This window comes from Tenrec ecaudatus, chromosome 5, assembly GCF_050624435.1.
Source record: "Tenrec ecaudatus isolate mTenEca1 chromosome 5, mTenEca1.hap1, whole genome shotgun sequence".
Classification (NCBI taxonomy): Eukaryota; Metazoa; Chordata; class Mammalia; order Afrosoricida; family Tenrecidae; genus Tenrec; species Tenrec ecaudatus.
The window spans coordinates 183,098,526-183,118,443 of NC_134534.1; the positions used below are offsets into that span (position 1 = coordinate 183,098,526).

The window sequence follows — 19,918 nt, forward strand, 5'->3', positions numbered from 1 at the left end:
AAGAAAGCCTCCTTCCCCCCATCCCCCATCCTTACCTCCCCTTCACCCACACCCACACCCACCCCGGTGGCCTTGTGTTGCTGAGCTTGGTACCCCTTGTTGACCCAGCTCCGGGGTAGCCCGCTGCTAACCGCGTCGTGCCGCTGGCGGCCGCTCGGGGGCAGTGGAGCCCGCCGCCCCGTCCCTCCCACTTGCCGCAGGGCCGCCGGGAGGGAGCCGCCCACCCCGGGCAGAAGCCGGGTCCGGCCGCGGGGCGGCTCATTCGCTCCCCGGCCTGGCCTTCGGGCACGTCCCCGCCATGTGCTGCTACATCTACCAGCTGCCTTCCTGGGTGCTGGACGACCTGTGCCGCAACATGGACACCCTCAGCGAGTGGGAGTGGATGCAGTTCGGTGAGTAGGGCTGGGGGCGCAGGCGAGGTCGGGTGTGATGGATCGAGCCCACCGGGTCACCCGCGCTGCTCTGGGTTTCGGTTTTACTAGTCCCAGGGCTGGGCTGGTTGTAAGTGACCTGGGCCTGGACGAGCCTTGCTCGGCATCCGCGCAGCGCCGGACCCCTCCCTGAACCCCAGTTGGATTACCCTGGTTGCGGATGTGACCCGGGGTCCGCTGGCGCTGAGCTTTCTGTTGGGAACCACTGCCAGCTGTTTTCTTGTTCTTCACCAGTACCTTTGCTTTGCTGCCGCCCACCGTGAAGCGTCATCCTGTAAGCATGACTCAAAACAATTCTGACTCACCGCGACCCTGACTGGCTGTCTAAGGCAGTGTAGGACTGCTCTGTGGATTTCTGAGGCTGCGAACTGTATTCGCAGAAAATCTCATCTTTCTCCCATCAAGCGGCTGGTGGGTTGGAACTGGAAACCATGAGAGTAGCGGTCCAATGCATAATCCACCAACCTCCTGGGCCCCCTTCCCCCAAGCTCAATGTCTTCCTGTCGATTCTGACTCATTGCCGCCCAGGGTAGATTTGCCCCTGTGGGTTTCATAGTCTAATTCCTTACAGGAGTAGGAAAATCTCCTGTTGCTCTGGTGGAATAGTTATTCATGTGCTGGGTACTGTTCTGGCCTTTACAGGTATTATTTTATTTAATGGGCTGCAAAGGGGAGGTGTGGGACTTGAAACCCCACAGTCTGGCTCTAGCAGGAAAGAAGATGTTGTAATTCCTTGGTGCCCCCCAGCCCTACCTCATCTCTCCCAACTTTCACCTGAGATGTTGATCAGGTGACCTGGATATTTAGAAAGAAGTTGTGGTGGGGGTGTGTGTGGGGTGTGTGTGTACTGTAGATGACATTTGTATCTTCATAAAAATTGTTGTGAGGAGTAAAATTATAGTATTAAAAAAAGCAGCTAAATACATAATTAGATACCCATGTAAGTTAATCTGCCCTATTGGGTTGCTAGAAGTTAAAATCAACCCAACAGCACAACAATAAAGAAGCGCTAAAGATGATCATTTTTCATTTTGTTTTAATCAATGTAATAGCTCGTGCTAATTTATTTTTAAAATAATGTGCATATTTTTTACTTGGTCACTTAAATTACAAAATAACACATTTAAAAGAGTGTGTATACAGTTGAAATACTACTACTAATAGAATGACAATGTGTGAGGTGGAGTCAGAAAATCCATGGAAAACTTCCATTATCTTTTAATTTCATTTTTCCATTCATTTTTGAAGCCCCCTCATGTGTTATCCATTAAGTTTGGCCAAGAAATGCTTATTTTTTTGAAATGCATATTTTTAAGAGTAGTTTTCAGCTGGGGAGAATTTACTCCCGAGGAGACATTTGCAATGTTTAGAGAGAGACCTTTTTGGTTGTCACAAATTGAGAGATGCTTTGCAGAGGCCAGGGTTAGTACTTAAAATCCTACAGTGCCCAGGGCAGTCCTCCCCAGCAGAGAATTGTCCAGGGTCAGTAGTGCCAAACCTGAGAAGCCCTCTTTTAACCCAGTAAGAAACATAATGCATGCTTATGGCAAAATATTTTAAGCGAGAAAAGATTAGTTAAAATTCTATCACCCAGGGGTAACCATTCTCCCCCTCCTCTTCTTTTTCTCTCTCTTCCTCTTCCTCTTCCTCTTCTTCTATGGTTTTATTTATTTATTTTTTCTTCTGTTTTATGGTGAACCGTTTTCCACTCAACAAGGCGCACACATGTTGTGTCAGCTTTCTTACATGCAGTCCCCTCTGCGTCCCATGCTTTCCCCATGTTCTCCTTCTGTTTCTGTGTTCACTTCTCCTTCCCTAATCTCCTGAACTGTGTGTGCCTTTGGTTAGCTGCTGCCCTTTTGATCTCAGATGGTTGATCAATCGTTCAAAGTTTGTTTAGCACCCTAGTGCTAGGCTCTTCCTATGAACCTGCTATCTGATGGCAAATTGAACTACAAAACTTGGTTCATTTCCAAAACTGATGGGTGACTAAGGGTCATCATCTTAGGGTTCCATTAGTCCTTAGAGCTTGGTATTTTTCATAATTTTGAGTTCTTTTCCACATTTTGTACCCCTCTCTGCCCAGGACCTTGTAATGGGATCATTGTCAGAGCAGTTGGTGGCGGTAGCTGGCCACCACCAAGTTCTTCTCGTCTCAAGGTCATGGAACCTGGTATTCCTGTGGTTCATTAGTCTGTTGGACTAACTGCCTTCTGTTTCCTTTCCTCTGGACAAGGAGAGCCAATTGTTTTACTGTGGATGACTGCTCACAAGCTTTTCAGACCTCAGTCACTATTGACCAAACTAGGATGGGGAACATTGTCTTTATGGACTGACTATGTTATGCCATTTGACCTTGATGTCCCCAAGACCATGGTCCTGAGTCCCCAGGCTGAGCAACTCACCTCTTGAGGTGTTGGGTTATGTCTAAGGAAGTGTGTGTGCATCACTTTCCCTCCCGTGTGGATAGATACAGCAGAAATACAGCACAACCACCCAAACAATAATAGCAGAAGCTCACATCTGATGGCTGTTTGCTCTATGCCAGGCAAAGCGGTTGGTGGTTTAGGCATTTTATGCCTTGACAGCAATTATAATGATCATGTTATATAACCATCACCACTCTCCTGCCGGTTCCTATAAATTTATCACCCTAGTCCAAACTCACTGCCCCCTGGGCAATTATGCCCCCTTCCAAGCACTGTTCTTTAACAACATAGGTGTTAATTTATTTGTCTTCAGTGCTTTATTTTTTCCTTTCAGTTTGCATTTTTTTATTTTCCATGTGAATTTACTTGAACTAATTTTAATTTAAGAAATAACGTGTGCACTGGGTTGAATGAAGTAAATAACACACCTGGGGGCAGAGAGGATAGGAAGTCTCTTCCTCTCCCTGGTCCCGAGCCTCCTGGGTCCGGTTCCATCCATGGGGTCTACCATAAGGGACACCGCTTCCAGAGAGGGGATCGATTGGAATGAGAGTCCTACCACCCACGTCTGACACTGTACTGTGTTCAGTTGATTAAGTAACCTGTGACGTAAGCAAGCAAAGTGCTTCCTGGACCATGAGGACAGGGGCAAGTTCTGTGGGTGGCACTCCTACTAGGTCTTCTGTGTTGGCCTTGCCTTCAATTGTAAGCGCTAACTCAAACAACCTGTTTCTAGGAAACTAGTTTAGAAGGCACACCCATAACTTCCAAAAACCAGCTTTACTGAAATGGAATTCACAGGTCATACCATTCGCCCACTTCGAGTTACAATCCAGTGGCTTTTAGTATAGCTACAGAGTTGTGAATGTGGCCATGGTCAATTTTTAAAGCATTTTCATTATCCTCCAAAGAAGTCTCATACTCCTTAGCCATCAGGCCTAAGCCCCGCATCCCCCTGCTCCGGGTTTCTGCGAATCTGCAGCTGTGGTGAATGAGATGGTTTGGTATGGCGCTTGTAGTCACAGTCTTTGTAAACTCTGCAAACGACTGGCTGGGAGCACTCACACAGATGGGGAGGACTCCAAGGAGGGGGTCATACAGTGTCGCCTGTGGGTGGAACGCAAGCTGCTTAGAAGCTGGAGAGAGAAGCCCAAGATCGAGAAAGAAGGAGCCCCAGTGGAGAGCACCTGCAATCCCCGTGTGAAGTGGCTGTGGCAGAGGCTTGCAGAGCAGGGGCACCCTGTGGACATTTATCAGTGCTGAAGCAGCTTCGAAACACTTGTCTGAGCAGGCCAGAGACCAAGAGGTCATGTGACCGAGGGCTGAGGACCAGAGAGAGCTGTGTCTCTGCAGCATGACTGAGCCTACTGTATGCTTGCTGGGGTTTTTCTTTCTTTTTTTTCCCCTCCGGAGTCAGGTTCCAGCCCTCTAGGTTTTATTGTGCACGTATGTGAGAAACACCAGGAATGGGGAAGTGCCTTGCTCCACTCACCCTACCCCACCTCCACAAAAAGCGCACGCGCACACACATAATGGGTGAAATGCCAACACTGCGTCCAAATGTTCTCCTACAAAGACCACGCACACCGTGTACCTATCCTGTGACATTTCCAAAGTGCTTTCTCTTTTCAGCCCATTCAACGGTTAAAAATGTTACTTTTGATCTGATCTATTTGAACATACAAGCCATTGTCAAGATGTAGAGATAAAGTTTGGTAGTATCTCCATAGTCTGAATTAACTGAAGCTGCATTTTCTCTGGGCAGTTTGCCTGCAGGGCTGACAGCTCCTTGGCCAGTCTGCACCCAGGTTGTCACACAGGAGATGGGCAGAGTTGGGTGGAGGCTGCCACAAGCAGAGCTAGGACAGGTCCCCCAGGTGAGGTTTTCCCCAAATGTGTCCCAGTCTTACCCAGTGAAGGCAAGGGGGGGATGCAGTGCTGTGCAGGTGCACACAGGAGCAAGTCAAATGACTGGAGTTTCAGCCAGTCCAAGCCCAGTGGGTGGTAAGCTGTACGGCAAGGAGTGAAATGCAAGGCTGTCAGTGGCCTCTCTGGGAGACTGCGCACCCGCTCTTGGACTGGGGGGATAAACACACCGCTAAGAATTATTTCTAGGTGCTTACTTCGGCAGCACAAATACTGAAATTGGAAAAAAAGAATTGTTTCTAGGGTGGAAAAGTGGTTGGTGCTGGAGAACAGAATATACCATAGTTTGCTAAAAGGACAAATCCACCTATTTTGGAAGAAGTACTACTGCCAGAGTGCTCCTTAGAGGCAAGGATGACAAGATCCTGTCATCTATATTTTGGACATATGGTCAGGAGAAACCAGTTCCTGGAGAAGGCAGCAAGAAAGAGGCAGGCCTACAACTCGGTGAACTGACTCAGTGGGTGCAACAATGGGTTCAGAATAGGAACAGTTGGGTGGATGGCACAGGACTGACTGGGCATTCAGTGTTATGCATGGGGTTGGTATGGGTCAGAGGTGACTTAATGGCACCTAACAATAACCACCTGCATTGGAAAAGGCTATTTTCAGAATAGGGAAGAAATACTGCTTGTATGACAGCTTTAAGAACTTGAACATAGCTAGTTAGGCTCTGCTACTGGGAACCAAACTTCCACGTCAACAGGCACCAAGATGAAGATTTAACATTAAATCCATTAGGAAGAGAAATTGTAAAAAATATTATAGTGTGCCTATGGATATAACTGGAGAGTTTTGTTGAAAAATTGTACAATGTGAGCTCTTTCTGTACAAGATATGGGAGTTAAAACTATAAGAGCTCAATTCCAGTTACTGGTAAACTACCATGGACAAGTTTTTAACCTTCAGCTTCCACATATACAAAATGAAAACAAAATTCCTACCAGGTTTATGACCACTTTTTATACTTAATACTCCATGATTATATAGTTACCATAAAAGCTAGGCACCCTGGCATTCTGTGATGCTCACCTTCCTGACACAATTGCTGAAGACAAAATGGGTACATAAGCAAATGTGCCCGGTGGTCTTGCTGTTGTTTTGTAAAACAATTCTATTGGTGTATAATTAATATATAATACATTTCAGTAGTTCAGTCATCTTAAGAGTTGTACAATCCTCACTATCAGTTTCAGAACATTTTCTTATTGTATTGTTACTAGCTCCTCATTACTTTGAGATCTTGATGTTAACTCCCCTCATCAGTCCCATTAGGGTGAGTATTGTTCGTGAGTTCTCGGGGGCCGTCTGGCACCGGGCAGGGAAGCTGAGTGCCGTGAGAGGGATGGTTGGTGCTGTATAGGGTAGAGGAGATTGTAGGGTGCAGGCACATCTGACCTCTGCCTTGGGTGTGGTGTTGGATTCTCCTTCTTTGTCTGTAGATGGAGGAGGTCAGACATAGCCTGTGAGATTGCAGGAGATCCACAAGGACCAGGAAGTCAAGAAGGGCATGGTCGAAATTGAGGTAGATTAAGAGAGAAGATAGACGGAATAGAGGAGGCATAGGGAACTGCTGAAGCGTAGATACTGCAGGGCCCAGAACCTTGAGGCAGGTTTATATACAATTCTTGTCACGCATCCTGCATTCCTGACAAGTTCTCACACAAGGGGATTGTTGACAATGTCCCAGAAGGCAAACAAGCAGCAAGAATATCTTTAGCCAATTAGTCTGGAGGGGAGTATAACTGAACACCTGCAGAATGCTGTGTTACAGCCGTTTCCCAGGAAACAGGAGAGAAAGATTTACTGTAGCTTAGTTGAATGTGGGACTTTCAGAGTCACAGTTCCCTGGGTTTGAGCTGTCAGCTCTTTCCCGTGGCCTTGCTTCAATTGTGAAACAGGATGATGGTCTTGTCTTATTTGGAGAAGGAAATGAGGTTCAGAATGTCCCAATAACGCACTCTTGTCACGCAGAAGCCAAGGATAGCCTTCAGTTCAGGGAATTAGCCCCACTGTCTCCAGGTTCGAGACTTCAGCACCTATTCCTTTCCCAGAGTTCATCTCAAGACAACTTGCTCCCTCAATGCCCCCCCCTGTCATTTCCTTCCTGTCTCTGTGGTCTTGCCTGCTCTGGAATCATATACTGTGTGGCCTTGTATGTGGCTTCTTTCACGTAGCACAGGATTTTTGAAGATTCAACCGTGATGATTTCTTTCTGGACTATGTAACAACGGCGCACTATATGGATAAGGTCACATTTTGTTTCATCAGTTGATGGCCACGTTGGCTTTGTACCTTTAGGCTGTTATGAATAATGCCCTTATGAATGTCCGAGTACAACTCTGCCTGGACTCAGAGGTTTTCATTTCTCTGGGGTGTGTAACTTAGGAGGGGAATTGGCTGAATCACATGGTAACTCTATGGTTAGCTTTTTTTTTCCTTTTTAAGTTTCGTTGACACACAATCCACATATCATACAATTCAACTGTTCAACCATATCATGAGGAATTATACAATCATTACTCCAATCAATTTTAGAACTTTTTTTTTCATAGTTAAATCACAGTTGTGTCATCACCATCAGTTCTAGTGCTCCCTCCCCGGCCCCTCCGTCTGGTGTCAATTGTGAGGAACTGTTTTCCTAACGGGCTGCCCGCTGGATACCTGCTGGCAGGTAGCGTCTCCATATTCTCTCCTGCCATGCCCACTCACTCACTTGTTCCAGCCAGTCTGGTTTTTGTAGTTCCTGCTGCCTCCCCTCCCCTCCTGCCTCCACTTCACCCTCCTGTCTTTCCCATGGCTGACTAGCTCAAACCACACCACTTTATGGAAATGAAAGAATTGGCTTTTATTGCAGCTCGCTGGAGGGAAGGCTAGTGCCTAGACACTGGACCCTCATCAAGGGTGGCAGACAGCATTTATACAATAGTTAAGCCAAGGGGCTAGTTTGGGAGGGGACATTCGGTAGTTCCAGTCTTTGCTGGACAGGCAGGTAGGACATTGGGAGAGGGTCAGGAGGGACAGCTGCGGATGAGTCAGGGTCTGCATTCCTCCCTTATCTGGCAGACAGGTTATTGGGAGGGGTTAGGAGAGCAGCGGAGTCAAAGCCTGTCACAAAGGGGGGCTGGAGGGGCTTATCTGGCAAGAGTATTTGTGGGTGAGCCAGAGCCTGGCAGGCTATTGGGGAGGGGCTAGGAATAGCAAGGTTGTGGTCATACTGGATGGCAAGTTTAGCAACATGGAGTTCTTCAAGCTAAGTGGGTTCCTACAGTCTGTAGTTGTTTTCTATTGCTGCTGTAACAGAACCACCACAAACTGGCACACAGCACCGCCACTCGATCGTCTTATACCCTGGAGGTCACAGATTTCCAGTTGGCCTCCCTGGGCTCAAGGCCAGGTATAGGCAGGGCTGTATCCCTTCTGGAGGCTCTGGGGGGGAAACTTGATTTCTTTGTCCTTTTTCCCCGATAATGGCCTCCTGTCTAGGTGGTGACTCCTTCCTCTAGGCTGAGTCAGCAGTCTGCCATCTTCAACCCCCTCCCCCCATCTGCTTCTCTAATCTTAGCTCTGACCTTGGCCTTCTGCCTCCCTTAGGAGGACCTCATGGTGTAGTAGGCTTTGCATTAGGCTGCTAAATCACAAGGTCAGCAGTTACTCGTTCTATTCCCATAAACAGGTTAGTCTGAGAAACCTTTAGGGGCAGTTCTGCTGACCACAGAGTTCTGTAGATCTCAGTTCCTGCACCTTTCGTGAGGTCGTCCTGCCTCCCTCACCACCACTACTGTCCTTTGGGTCTCAGTTCCTTTATTCTGCTTCGCAAGCTTTGACGTGATTTTTAAAAATTATTTGTTTTCATCTGCCTCTCCCTGTAGACTGGGGCACAGGTAGTTAGATGCTTGGCTGCTAATGGCAAAGTGGGAAGTTAGAATCCATCTGCTCTGTGCGGGGAAGAGGCCACAGGTGGTTTCCACAGAGATTTACAGCCTCTGTGGACGTTCCATGGCTCTGCCCTGTCCTGTAAGGTTTCTGTGAGTGGGGCAATAGGTTGGCTTGTTTTCTCTCCGTCAACTATAAGCTTGCTGCGAGTAGAGACCTCATCTAGCTAGTTCACACCTATATTCCCAGAGCCTAGGGCAGCACCTGACAAGGGGAGATGCTCAGGTAGAATATAAGAGTAAGAATACAGGGTGAACTGAATAACAGCCGTGAGGACTGCAGAGCTCAGACCCTTCTCACCCCACAGATAGCTTTGAGGCATGGTCTGGCCACTGTCCCTGTCAACAGGTCAAAGGATGACAGATGACTTGCTACATGTGCTCACTGGATTGCATGGTTGTTGTCAGAGATAATATGACACACCTTCTGTAATAGCTGCTGCTGTTGCTGCTGCTGCTATCCTCATTTTACAGGTGAAACCAAGGGCTCGGGGAGGTGAAGGGCCTTCCCAACTTCACAGAAAGTAGTTGGCAGAGGCGGGATTTGAACCCAGGCCTCTCTACCACCAACATGAGCAAGTATACCTGAGGGAACAAGTTCTGGGAGACCAGAAGCAAATGTGTAACTCATGATTTTCTCTGGAGCTGCCAAGTTGGGATGATCAATAAGGACTTTTGCTTTTTTCCCATCCCTGAATGCCCACCATGACCATGTGCTGCCAGTGTGCATTGGAAGAAACATGTACGTGGCTTTTGCTCGGGCAACAGGCCTCAGCTCCCCAGGATTTCTCATTTGTCTTGCTCTGTCGTAAGGGTCTGCTGAAGTGGATGGAGATAGACCAGTACCGCAGACACAAATCACTTTCCTGGGGTTACACTCTCCAAACCAGAGGGCCCCTCGGAGTTGAGTTCTTCTCTTCTGTGGTCCCTGGCCAGAACGTGCCACCAGAGAGAGCAGGACCTCGGGCTGCAGATGGCAGCCCTGGGCTTTTGTTTTCCCATTTTACATCATGCCCCCTCAAGGGTGTGAGTGGGGGGTGGCGAGCTTCCTCTTCCCTCAGGTCTGCCCTTTCCACAGCCTGAGGCAGCCATGATGCTGCTGACTCACTTCCCACTGACCAGGAATCTCGGGGTTTCCAGTGACTCAAATTGCAGCTCAGGAACTTTCCATCTCTAACACGTCACTTCTTCTGGCAGCTGGAGCCTGTCACTTCTCCTAATCCAGTCCACACAGCAGGGATATGGGTGTGCAGCACACTCTCACCACTGCCTAAGACCTTCAAGGGCCCCAAGCCCAGATGTCGTGGCCTGGCGCTCTGACTGCCTTGGCCTGGTTTGAGGCTCATTTAGTCTCATGCCTACCCTGCCCCCTCTGGCAAACCTCTGCTTGCATCTTATGCTTGGCTGTGACAGATATGCCACCAGGTGTGGCTGTATCAAGCAGACATGTACTTCCCCACCATCTGAGGGACTGGAAGTATAAATTGAAGGCACCAGCTCTCGGGGAAGCCTCTGTGTCCTCTGTAGAGCATCTCTCGTCTTAAATTCTCTAGCACGTTTCTGCTTTTCTAAATCTTACTCATCTTTTTGTCATTCAGAATATACTCAGCAAAAACATACACCAGAAGTAGAACTGCTCCTGAAGGTTCTTCAGACTCTCCATCTCCTCTCCTGCAGCTTAGTTGGTGGCATGGGGGCCGGGGTTCCCACGCCTTCTTGGAGGACACAATCGATCCATAACAGCTTGTCTTCCCCAAACGAACCTCCTTGGGATTTTAGTTTACTGCCCAGGGCATCACCAGAGAGAGGTGTCACAGGCCTGGCACACTGTGGGTGCCCTGTAGTATATGTAGAATGAATACATGGTCGAGTAACTCGACACCTGTCTGGAGTCTCCTTCTCATCCACCAGACTGAGGAAGCTGGTGACATCAGCGCAGGTGATAGATGGCAAGTCAAGTCCCAAGATCCAAAGGTCAGGCAGAGGCACGCCAGACCAAAGAGCCTGAGCCAGAAGCCAATGTCCAGAAGAACAAACAGGTTCTGCTGTGCATTTGCGGCGGGAAGAGGAGGTTGTAAAGATAGCTTTGATGGGCACGTGGTTTTTGCCTTCTGTGCACTGTGCTCCCCAGGAAGCACAGGGTGATGATTTGAGACGTACTCTCCAGTAAGGTGAGGACTCACGATATACCCCACCCTAATCCTGCCTCAGACAACTCCCTTCAAAACCAGATTAACGTCGCCAGTGTAGAGGCTGGATTTTTTTCAGGTTTGCATATTTATTTCCACTGTATATAAGATAGATCAAGCAATGATTCTTCAGGAGAAGTTCTCCTGACATGTGGTAGTGGTACTGGTAGTAATGACATAGTACTTAGTCCAGGGGAAGGAATTGAAGAGGAAAACTAACTCATGTACATCTAGAAAGGGTTCATACATGTGTTCAAGATGATCATTCAATTACCCAAACAATTGTTGGAGGAAATCCTTGGAAGTGTCAGCAACATGAGGATCTGTATGGTACTGGGTCGTGGCGTGGTGCTGGTCTTCACCTCTAAATGCTTGTGTTTTTTCTTCCTTTTCTTACATGTTGGCTTGAGTTCATCACTGGACTGTGCATCATTTATTGAAATTCTCTTTCCACCTGCCACGATGTGTTAATTAGAGCTCAATAAGGCTTTTTCTTTTTTTTTTTTTTTTGATTCTCCATGTTCATCCAACCAACCTATGATCAAATGGGGAGAAATATTTCTAAGGTGCATCAGCAATCTTCCTTTCCTCCAGGGCCTGTGGAAGTTGCAGCGCCTTTGCAGGCGGAGTGCGTGGTCTACGGACCAATTCGCAGGTGGTGGTGGATTGGAGCGGGGCCCCCCTGCCACTGGGGAAAGTTGCCAGCCCCAATGGTGGCAGGGGACACCTCCCCTCCCGGGGGGACACCCCCTATACCCCCCTGCCCTCCAGCCCCTAGGAAACCAGGATGCCCGCCGCCCTAAGCCGCCTCCCTTGGAGGCCTGCCTGGTTGGCAGTCGTTAGGGCCTGCTCACTGTGTTCGAGGCTGGACGTTACAACACATCAGAGAAGGGAGAGCCATGTCTGGAAGGGCCACCTTAACTAACTGCATCTCACCCACTGGGGACTAGCAGGGAAACCTCCATATGGAGCTAGCGAGGCACCAGGGGCACAAAACTGGAGGGGCCTTTCTCACTGGGGCAGGCACATCTCAGATCAGTTCCGTGGGGCAGGCACATCTCAGATCAGTTCCGTGGGCAGGTGCTTCCTCAAAATTTGCGCCCTAACAACACACACAAAAAAACTGCACCCTAGGCGACCAACTCACCCTCCCCTAGTCACAGCACTGCCGCCCCCTCTGTGCCAGGCTTTCATTGTTGACTGCTCCTGGATTAGCCCTGGACTTGTGGCGGCCCTTACACAACGCCACCTGATCCCGCGCCAGCCCGTGAGTGGACTGCTGTGGTCAACAGGGCTCTCACTGGCTGATTTTTCTTACCAGTCCGCCCTAGCCTGGAGTCTCCACTGAAACCTGTTTAGCATCTTAGCAACACGCAGGCCTCCACTGATCGACAGGGGCCTTGGCCAAATAGCGCATCTCCCGACAGAGGTGACAGTGCTGTTGATGAACGTCGAGGCCTCCTGTGCTGTTTATCAGGGATTCAGCCACGGACCCTCACTGTGCAGTGTACGGGGATTCTTCTGAAATCTCTTCACCATTCTCTGTCCCGGAGATTCATCCGCGTTCTTCTCACTGTTTCCTGCACTGGGATTCACCCGCGTGTCTCCTCACTGTTCTCTGTTCGGAGATTCATCCGCGTTCTCCTCCCTGTTCTCTGTCCTGGGGATTCATCCGCGTGTCTCTTCACTGGCTTCCACCTGGGATTCATCTGCGTTCCCCTCACTGTGTTCTGTCCGGGGGATTCACACATGGCCACATCACCATGCTGTGTACGGAGATTCTGTCGTGTTCCCTCACTTGTTCTCCACTTGGGATTCATCCGCAGCCACTCACTGCTCTGTCCCAGGGATTCATCCGCGGCCCCTCACTGGGCCGGTACCTTGGACTCCCTGCCTGCTGTTCCATTAGGGGAAGCAGGCCACGTTGTGCTGCCCCATGCTACAGTGAAGAAACCGAGGCTCACCCGGGGAGCTAAACCTCACGGCCCCCCACCTCCTGCTGGAAGCGGCTTAGTGGAGCAGGGTTGACGGCCTGTCCTCAAGGGTATGGGATGGGACCAGCGCTGCCCGTGGGCCCCGCGTGCGTGCGGGGGTTTGCAGGGTTGGAGGGCGGGCGGTGGCATGGGTGGGCAGGGATTGCCTCGCACCCCTGAGCAGAGCGTTTCCGTCCCCTGCAGCCTCCTACGTGATCACAGACCTGACGCAGTTGCGGAAGATCAAGTCCATGGAGCGGGTGCAGGGCGTGAGCATCACGCGGGAGCTGCTGTGGTGGTGGGCCATGCGGCAGGCGACCGTGCGGCAGCTCGTGGACCTGCTGCGCAGCCTGCAGCTCTACCGCGCCGCGCAGATCGTCCTCAACTGTGAGTAGCGCCCCCCGGAACGGAGAGAACAGGACAGCTTTCCTGTGTGGCAGTTTCACTCCAGTGACAGGCAGGTGTCTCCGGCCCACACTGGACCCGGTCCGGGAGGCCTCCCTCCAGGGGGAGGAACCCAGTGGCCCGGGGAGGAGGTGCTGAACGGAGGCTCTATGATCACATCTGTGCGTTTTACTCGGTGCTTATCTATTCCAATATTCCACACGTCGATCGATGAAAAGCTGTAACACTCCCACCCACCCCCAAAATGAAAAAGTGGTATGTCTTCTGAGTTTTCCATTTTATCGAAACAATTGCTTGTCTATCTAGCAATTTTCCACGCACAAAGCAGACCAAATCCACTGTGGGTAAGTCGATTCTGACCCATGCACACCCAACTTGCCGCTGAGGGGAGCGTCCCCGTGGGGTTTTCTCGGCTGTAATCCTGGGAGCAGGTCTCTGCAGGGCCTCCCTGTGCATGGGTATGGTTGGATGGGGTACCAGCCCCCACCACTAATGACGGGTTCAGTAAGCACATTTGTACGGTTGAGATATGTATATATTATAATATAGTTATAGAGAGCATAAGCAATAAAAGAAAGAAGAAATAATGGAGTCACTACTTCGTGGTCCACATGGAGAGAGGGGGAAGGGAAGGAGGACAAGGGGAGGAGCAGAGAGAGAGATTTACTGCGAACCAAGGCCTATATATATTTGGCAGAGGGGTGCAAGCCCACTAATTACAGGTGAAGACATATGTCACAGGAAGGGGTTGCACTATAGGTTATACAGCAATGAGAGGGGGGACAGTCTAGGGATATACACGCAATAGGAAGAGGAGGGATTGGGGAGTATACATGTGACCAGATGGGTGGATCCTAGAGTCAGGATGTCGGCTTAACTTTGGATGTCACTGGATGTCATGGAGCCGGTTTGACCTGTTCCCTGGCACCATTATCAGTAGGGTGTAAACCCCACCTACAGGAACCAAGCTAATGGTCCTAAGCCTCAGGGAGAAGTGGCCCATTATTCCCAGCAGGAGGGAGCAGGCCCACCCCTGGTGAGACAAGACAGCAGACTGGCAGCTGATTGCCTCAAGGGAAGTAACTTTTACCATTAGCTGCAAGCAGTGTCCTAAGTCTAACACATTTGGGGGAGAAGATGTGGGAGAAATCTTTCAGTTTCCCACACATGGGTTAGAACCTCCCACCTGTAGATTAGCTGAATACAGACCGCTTGTGCCACATTGTCGTGCATAGATGCATGTGTGTACATACACACATGCACACACATGTGTATTTACAGCCATTTTTAATACGAGAGGTGTGCGTGCTGTGGTGCTTCCTTTTTCCTTCACCTGAAGTCTCACAGCTCTCAGGAGTCCTGCTGTCACAGTGGATGGTGTGTCGGGCTGCTGACTGCAAGGTCAGCCGCCAAAGGCAGCAGCCGCTCCTCTGGAGACCCGTGAGGACCTGTAAAGATGTGCAGCCTTGAAACCTGAGGGAGCAGGCCTTGTGTGTCATTGTAGTCAGTTCCCCATTTTTCCTCTTCTCCCCCTACCTTTCCCCCTACCCTCCTGGTATCTTTATTTCCATTGCTGTTCCTCAGGCCTTTATCTGTCCTGGATTCCTGTGTCCAGAGCTCTTACTGTACTAGTTCTAGCTGGATTTGTTAGGTAGAGCTGGGTCATGATAGTGAGGAGGAAGAAGCGTTAAAGGACTAGAGGAAAAAAAAAACTAGAGGAATGTTGTATGTTTCATCAGTGCTATACTGTACCCTGGCTGAATCGTCCCTGCCTTGCGACCCTCTGTGAGGGGATGTTTAATTGTCTACAGGTGGGCTTTGGGTCTCCATTCCATCCCCACTTGCTTGCATCAATATAATTGTTTGTTATGGGTCTTCTGATACCTGACCCTGTCGACACCTGGTGATTACACAGGCTGGTGTGCTTCTTCCATGTGGGCTTTGTTGCTTCCCGATAGATGGCTGCTTGTTTAGACCCCAGATGCTATATCTTTTGATAGTCAGCACCATCAACTTACTGTACTACATTTGATTATGCCCCCATTTTGACTTCAGTGATCACAGAATGCCAGGTCATTAGAACACTAAGTGTTCTTGCATTGAGCGAGGACTTGAGTAGAGTTCCAATGTCTGCCTGCTGTCTATAAATATGTGTACATAGATCTATATCTCTGTTGTTATATATTAACATATTTACATGTGTACGTGCCTATGCTACACCTCTGTAAATGTCTTTTGCCTCCTTGTTCTTTCCTCAATTTCTTTTTACTTTCCTCCTCTCCCACTATCATGTTCAATCTTCATTGGCTCTCGGTACTTTCTCTTGGCTATATTGCACTTGATAAAATCCCAGAAGGCATTCTATGCCCTCCTCGCCATGGATTTCAGATCGCTTGTTCCCTTGTCCCTGGGTTTGTTGGCGCTGCTACCCCCCCCACCCGTTACCCTGGAGCTGTTGGTCTGTTGTTTTCTCCTTGAGATTGTTTATCCTGCCTATGTTATATAGCTAGACATGGGGAAAAAAATAGCCTAGGATAGTTCTAGGTCTTATTTTAAGATTTGATTAGTATTAATATTAATATTGCCAAATTGCCCTTGTACCGTGCATATGTACGTGATGGGAAAGTATTTAACAGGTAGCAATACCACAAACTCTCATTTTTCATTATAAAGTTACTGCAAACACGTAATTAGCAAGCACTGAGTTGTTGCTCTTCAGGGAATACAGAGGTAGGCTCCTGTGAGGCCTTAGTCACAGTGTTTCCATCAGTTGATCCATACAGTTCTGTTTCCAGACACCTTTGGCATCACGTTGCTGGTGGGCTCACATGGAACTCCCAGCCAAGAGAACGATCGCTCAAGCCTGAGCAAAGCTTATCTGGCACACGTATTTTTTTCTACAAAGTACACCTTGCCTTTCTGCACGATGGAACTGTAACTGATGCTTTCGCATTCTATTTGGCTGCTGTTTTAAACACTGAAATCAACACTAACAGTCACAAAAATATGCAAAAAATGTGGTCAGTGCAACCTCATCTGGGAGCAGCTAATGGTTTTGAACTGCTGGCCTTGCAGTTAGCTGCACAATGCGTAACCACTGTTCCATCAGGGCTCCTGACCACAAGTATAGGGATCAGGATTTACAACACATTTATGTGGGGGACACAACACCCACCAACACCTGACAGATGTGATTCTCAGGCGTCTCCTCACCCCATAGATTTCCCCTCTCCTGCAAGTGAACCAAACTCCTCCCAGTCTGCCTGGCCTTTCTTCTAGGAGGTTCTCTAGAGTCCTGAGAGATAGCTGCCCTTTTTTCACATTCTCCCTGGACGGCAGACCCCCTTCCTGTTTGGCCAGAGAGGGCTGAAGTAGCTTTGTAGTGATGTGATGTATGCTGTTACAAGTCCTTTCCCTTTCCTGGGCCTGCCTCCCTCGTTTGTACCGTGAGATGTTGGACTGGGTAGTATGTGCTCTCAGCACCAAACTCTAGGCAGGCCTGGTACCTTGGCCCCTCCCCCATGCTAACCACAAGGTGGTTCAGCTGGTTGGTATGACTGATCTCAGCTTTGACTTCTCTCCATCCCCAGAGCCTGAGCCTAAGTTGTCTGGAGATCATTAATGAACAACTTGTTGGTTTTAACAGGCGACAAGGAGGGTGCCGTCGGAGGGAGGGGAAGAAAGGAGTCCAGTCAGGAGAGAGGCTGGCATGCAAACCCAGTTCACTTTGCACATGAGGGTAGGGCCAGGCAGAGCCCAGTTTTGCCCTTGTGGCGGGCTGAGCATGTTGCACTACAGAGAAGCCAACTGAGGGTTGAGGTGGCAGAGCAAAGAACTTGCTAATGCCCAGTGGCAGGAACTGAGTCACAGGTCTTCATATGGAACACACCCACCTGGAGGTTAAACCCAAACCTACCTCATTGCCTTCAAGTCTGTTCCATTCCAACTTATAGCCACAAAGACTCCTTTGATTTTTCCAGCTCTTTTAAATCTGCCCAGGAGCAGCTGGTGTGTTCGAACTGCTGACCTTGTGGTTACCAGCCAGTGCAAAGCCCACTACACCACCCAAACTCCTTGATATTAGAACCTGGCTATTGACTAATTTCTAAGACTTATAAGTAATGCCAACAGATAGTTAATGCAAGGTTAAAGAAACACTCATGCCAACGTAGCTCTTTTTTAAAAAAAATCATTTTATTGGGGGCTCATACAGCTCTTAGTACATATATTCATCCATTGTGTCAAGCACATTTGTACATTTGTTGCAACCATAATTTTCCAAACATTTTCTTTCTACTTGTTCCCTTGGTATCAGCTCCTCATTTTTCCCCTCTCACCCTCACCCTTCCTCACAAACCCTTGATAATTTATAAATTATTACTTTTTCATGTTTTACACTGACCGCTATCTCCCTTGACCCACTTTTCTGTTGTCTGTCCCTCTGGGAGGGGGCTATATGTAGATCACTGTGATCAGTTTCCCCTTTCTCCCCTATCTTCCCCTTCCCCTCCTGGTATCGCTACTCTCATTATTGGTCCTGAAGGAGTCACCTGCCCTGGATTCCCTGTGTTTCCAGTTCCCATCTGTGCCAGTATACATCCTCTGGTCTAGCCAGATTTGTAAGGTAGAAATGGGATCATGATAGTGGGTGGGGGGGAAGCATTTAGGAAGTAGAGGAAAGTTGTATGTTTCATCGTTGCTACACTGCACCCTGACTGACTCATCTCCTTTGGGTCCCCACTCCGCATTCCCCCTCATTCACATTGATAGGATTTTTTTGTTCTATGATGCCTGATACCTGATCGTATCGACACCTTGTACTCACACAGGCTGGTGTGCTTCTTCCATGTGGCTTTGTTGCTTCCGAGCTAGATGGCCACTTGTTTACCTTCAAGCCTTTAAGACCCCACACGCAATGTCTTTTGATAGCAGGGCACCATCAGCTTTCTTCACATTTGGTAATGCACTCATTTGCCTTCAGTGATCGTATTGGGGAGTTTAGTGCACAATGATGTGATATTTTGTTCTTTGATGCCTGATAACTGATCCCTTCGGTATCTCGTGATCACACAGGCTGGTGTGTTTCTTCCATGTGGGCTTTGTTGCTTCTGAGCTAGATGGATGCTTGTTTACCTTCAAGTCTTTTAGACCCTATCTTTTGATAGCAGGATCCATCAGCTTTCTTCAGCACATTTGCTTATGTACCCGCTTTGTCTTCAGTGATTGTGTCGGGAAGGTGAGCATCATGGAATGTCAGTTTAATAGAACAATGTGTTCTTGCATTGAGGGAGTACTTGAGTGGAGGCCCAATGTCCATCTGCTACCTTAATACAAAACCTATAAATATATGAACATAAATCTATTTCCCCATCCTCATATATAAATATATTTACATATATACATGCCTTTATTTGGACCTCTATAAATGCCCTTTCCTTCCTAGTTTTTTCCTGTATTTCCTTTGACTTTCCTCTTGTCCCACTATCATACTCAGTCTTCATTTGGGTTTCAGTAATTCCTCTTGGTTACATTACCCTTGATCAAGCCCTACCAGGACTCCTATGCCCACCTCACCACCGATTTGGATCATTTGTTGTTCTCTTGTCTCTGGGTTTGTTAACACCACTTCCTTTCCCCCTACCTTCCCCTTTCTCATGTCCTTCCCACCCCCCCAAACCATTGGTCCCGTTGTTTTGTTTTCTCCTCCACATTGTTCATCCAGCGTATCATATTTAGACAGTCCTGCAGAGATAACATGCACAAAAACAAGACAGAGCAAAACAGAGCAACAAAAGAAAACAAAACCAAAAAAAGCCAATGATAAAAAAACAACACATCACAACAACATGAAAGAAAAGCCTGTAGCTAGTTCAAGGACTGTTTGTTGGCCTTTAGGAGTGTTTTCTGGTTGAGTCTGATGGGGTGCCAAGACCTGGCCTCAAAGTCTATTTTGGTATTCCCTGGGGACTTCGTTGCTCTGTTCCCTTTGCTGTTTTCTTGCACACCCTCAGTGTTTTGCCTTGGTGTGGTGGATCAGATAGGGTGCAATTCCCACACTGTGTCTCCAGTGTTGTCCCTGTAAGGCTATGGGTCAGTGAGGGATGTCGTGTCTCATAGTGGGCCAGGCCATGTGGTCTTCTCTGTGGATTGGCTGCTTTGAGTGGGAATAGCGTCCTCAAGGCTTGGTGGGCCAGGATGTGCTCCACTCTCTCCTCCTCCCCCTTCATTTGCTCCCGTGTGCTCTGATCAGACATGTCCCTCTCTCTGAGCTGCAGCTTCAGTGCTGTCCTCTGAAATAAATTCTTCCCATATTGTTAGGATTGGGGCCAACTCCTCAGACCTTTCCACTGGTTCCCTACTCCATACTTGCATGTTGCATTCACATTGTGGAGCCCCAGGTTGAAGTCTGGTCCCTCTTTCTCTGTGGAGATACAAACAATACTCTTCCTTTGGGTGGGTTAGTTTTCCTGCTACCCATTTCCTTTTTTTTTTCCTCCCCCCGCCCCCCACCTTTTTAGTTGGCTACCATATGTATCTCTGGATTTGGTCTGGCCCCTACCTACTACCTGGTCCTCGCCCCTGTTCTGGGTCTTTAATGCCTGATATCTGATCCCATCAACACCTCATGAT

At 48.6% G+C, this 19,918-nt stretch overlaps 1 protein-coding gene across 2 annotated transcripts in view; it reads left to right on the plus strand.

The window, feature by feature from the left end:
- The window catches only part of VHL (von Hippel-Lindau tumor suppressor), an 86,083-nt gene that overhangs the window by 22,716 nt on the left and 43,449 nt on the right, over nt 1-19,918 (plus strand). Inside the window, exons 1-2 of one of the 2 annotated variants that reach the window (XM_075550463.1) lie at nt 233-392; nt 13,088-13,270. In XM_075550463.1, coding sequence (XP_075406578.1) covers nt 299-392; nt 13,088-13,270 — 277 coding nt within the window. In that variant the 5' untranslated portion in view covers nt 233-298. Of the gene's footprint in view, nt 1-232; nt 393-13,087; nt 13,271-19,918 lie in introns of those variants that run through there. The other variant, XM_075550462.1, reaches the window with a different exon arrangement.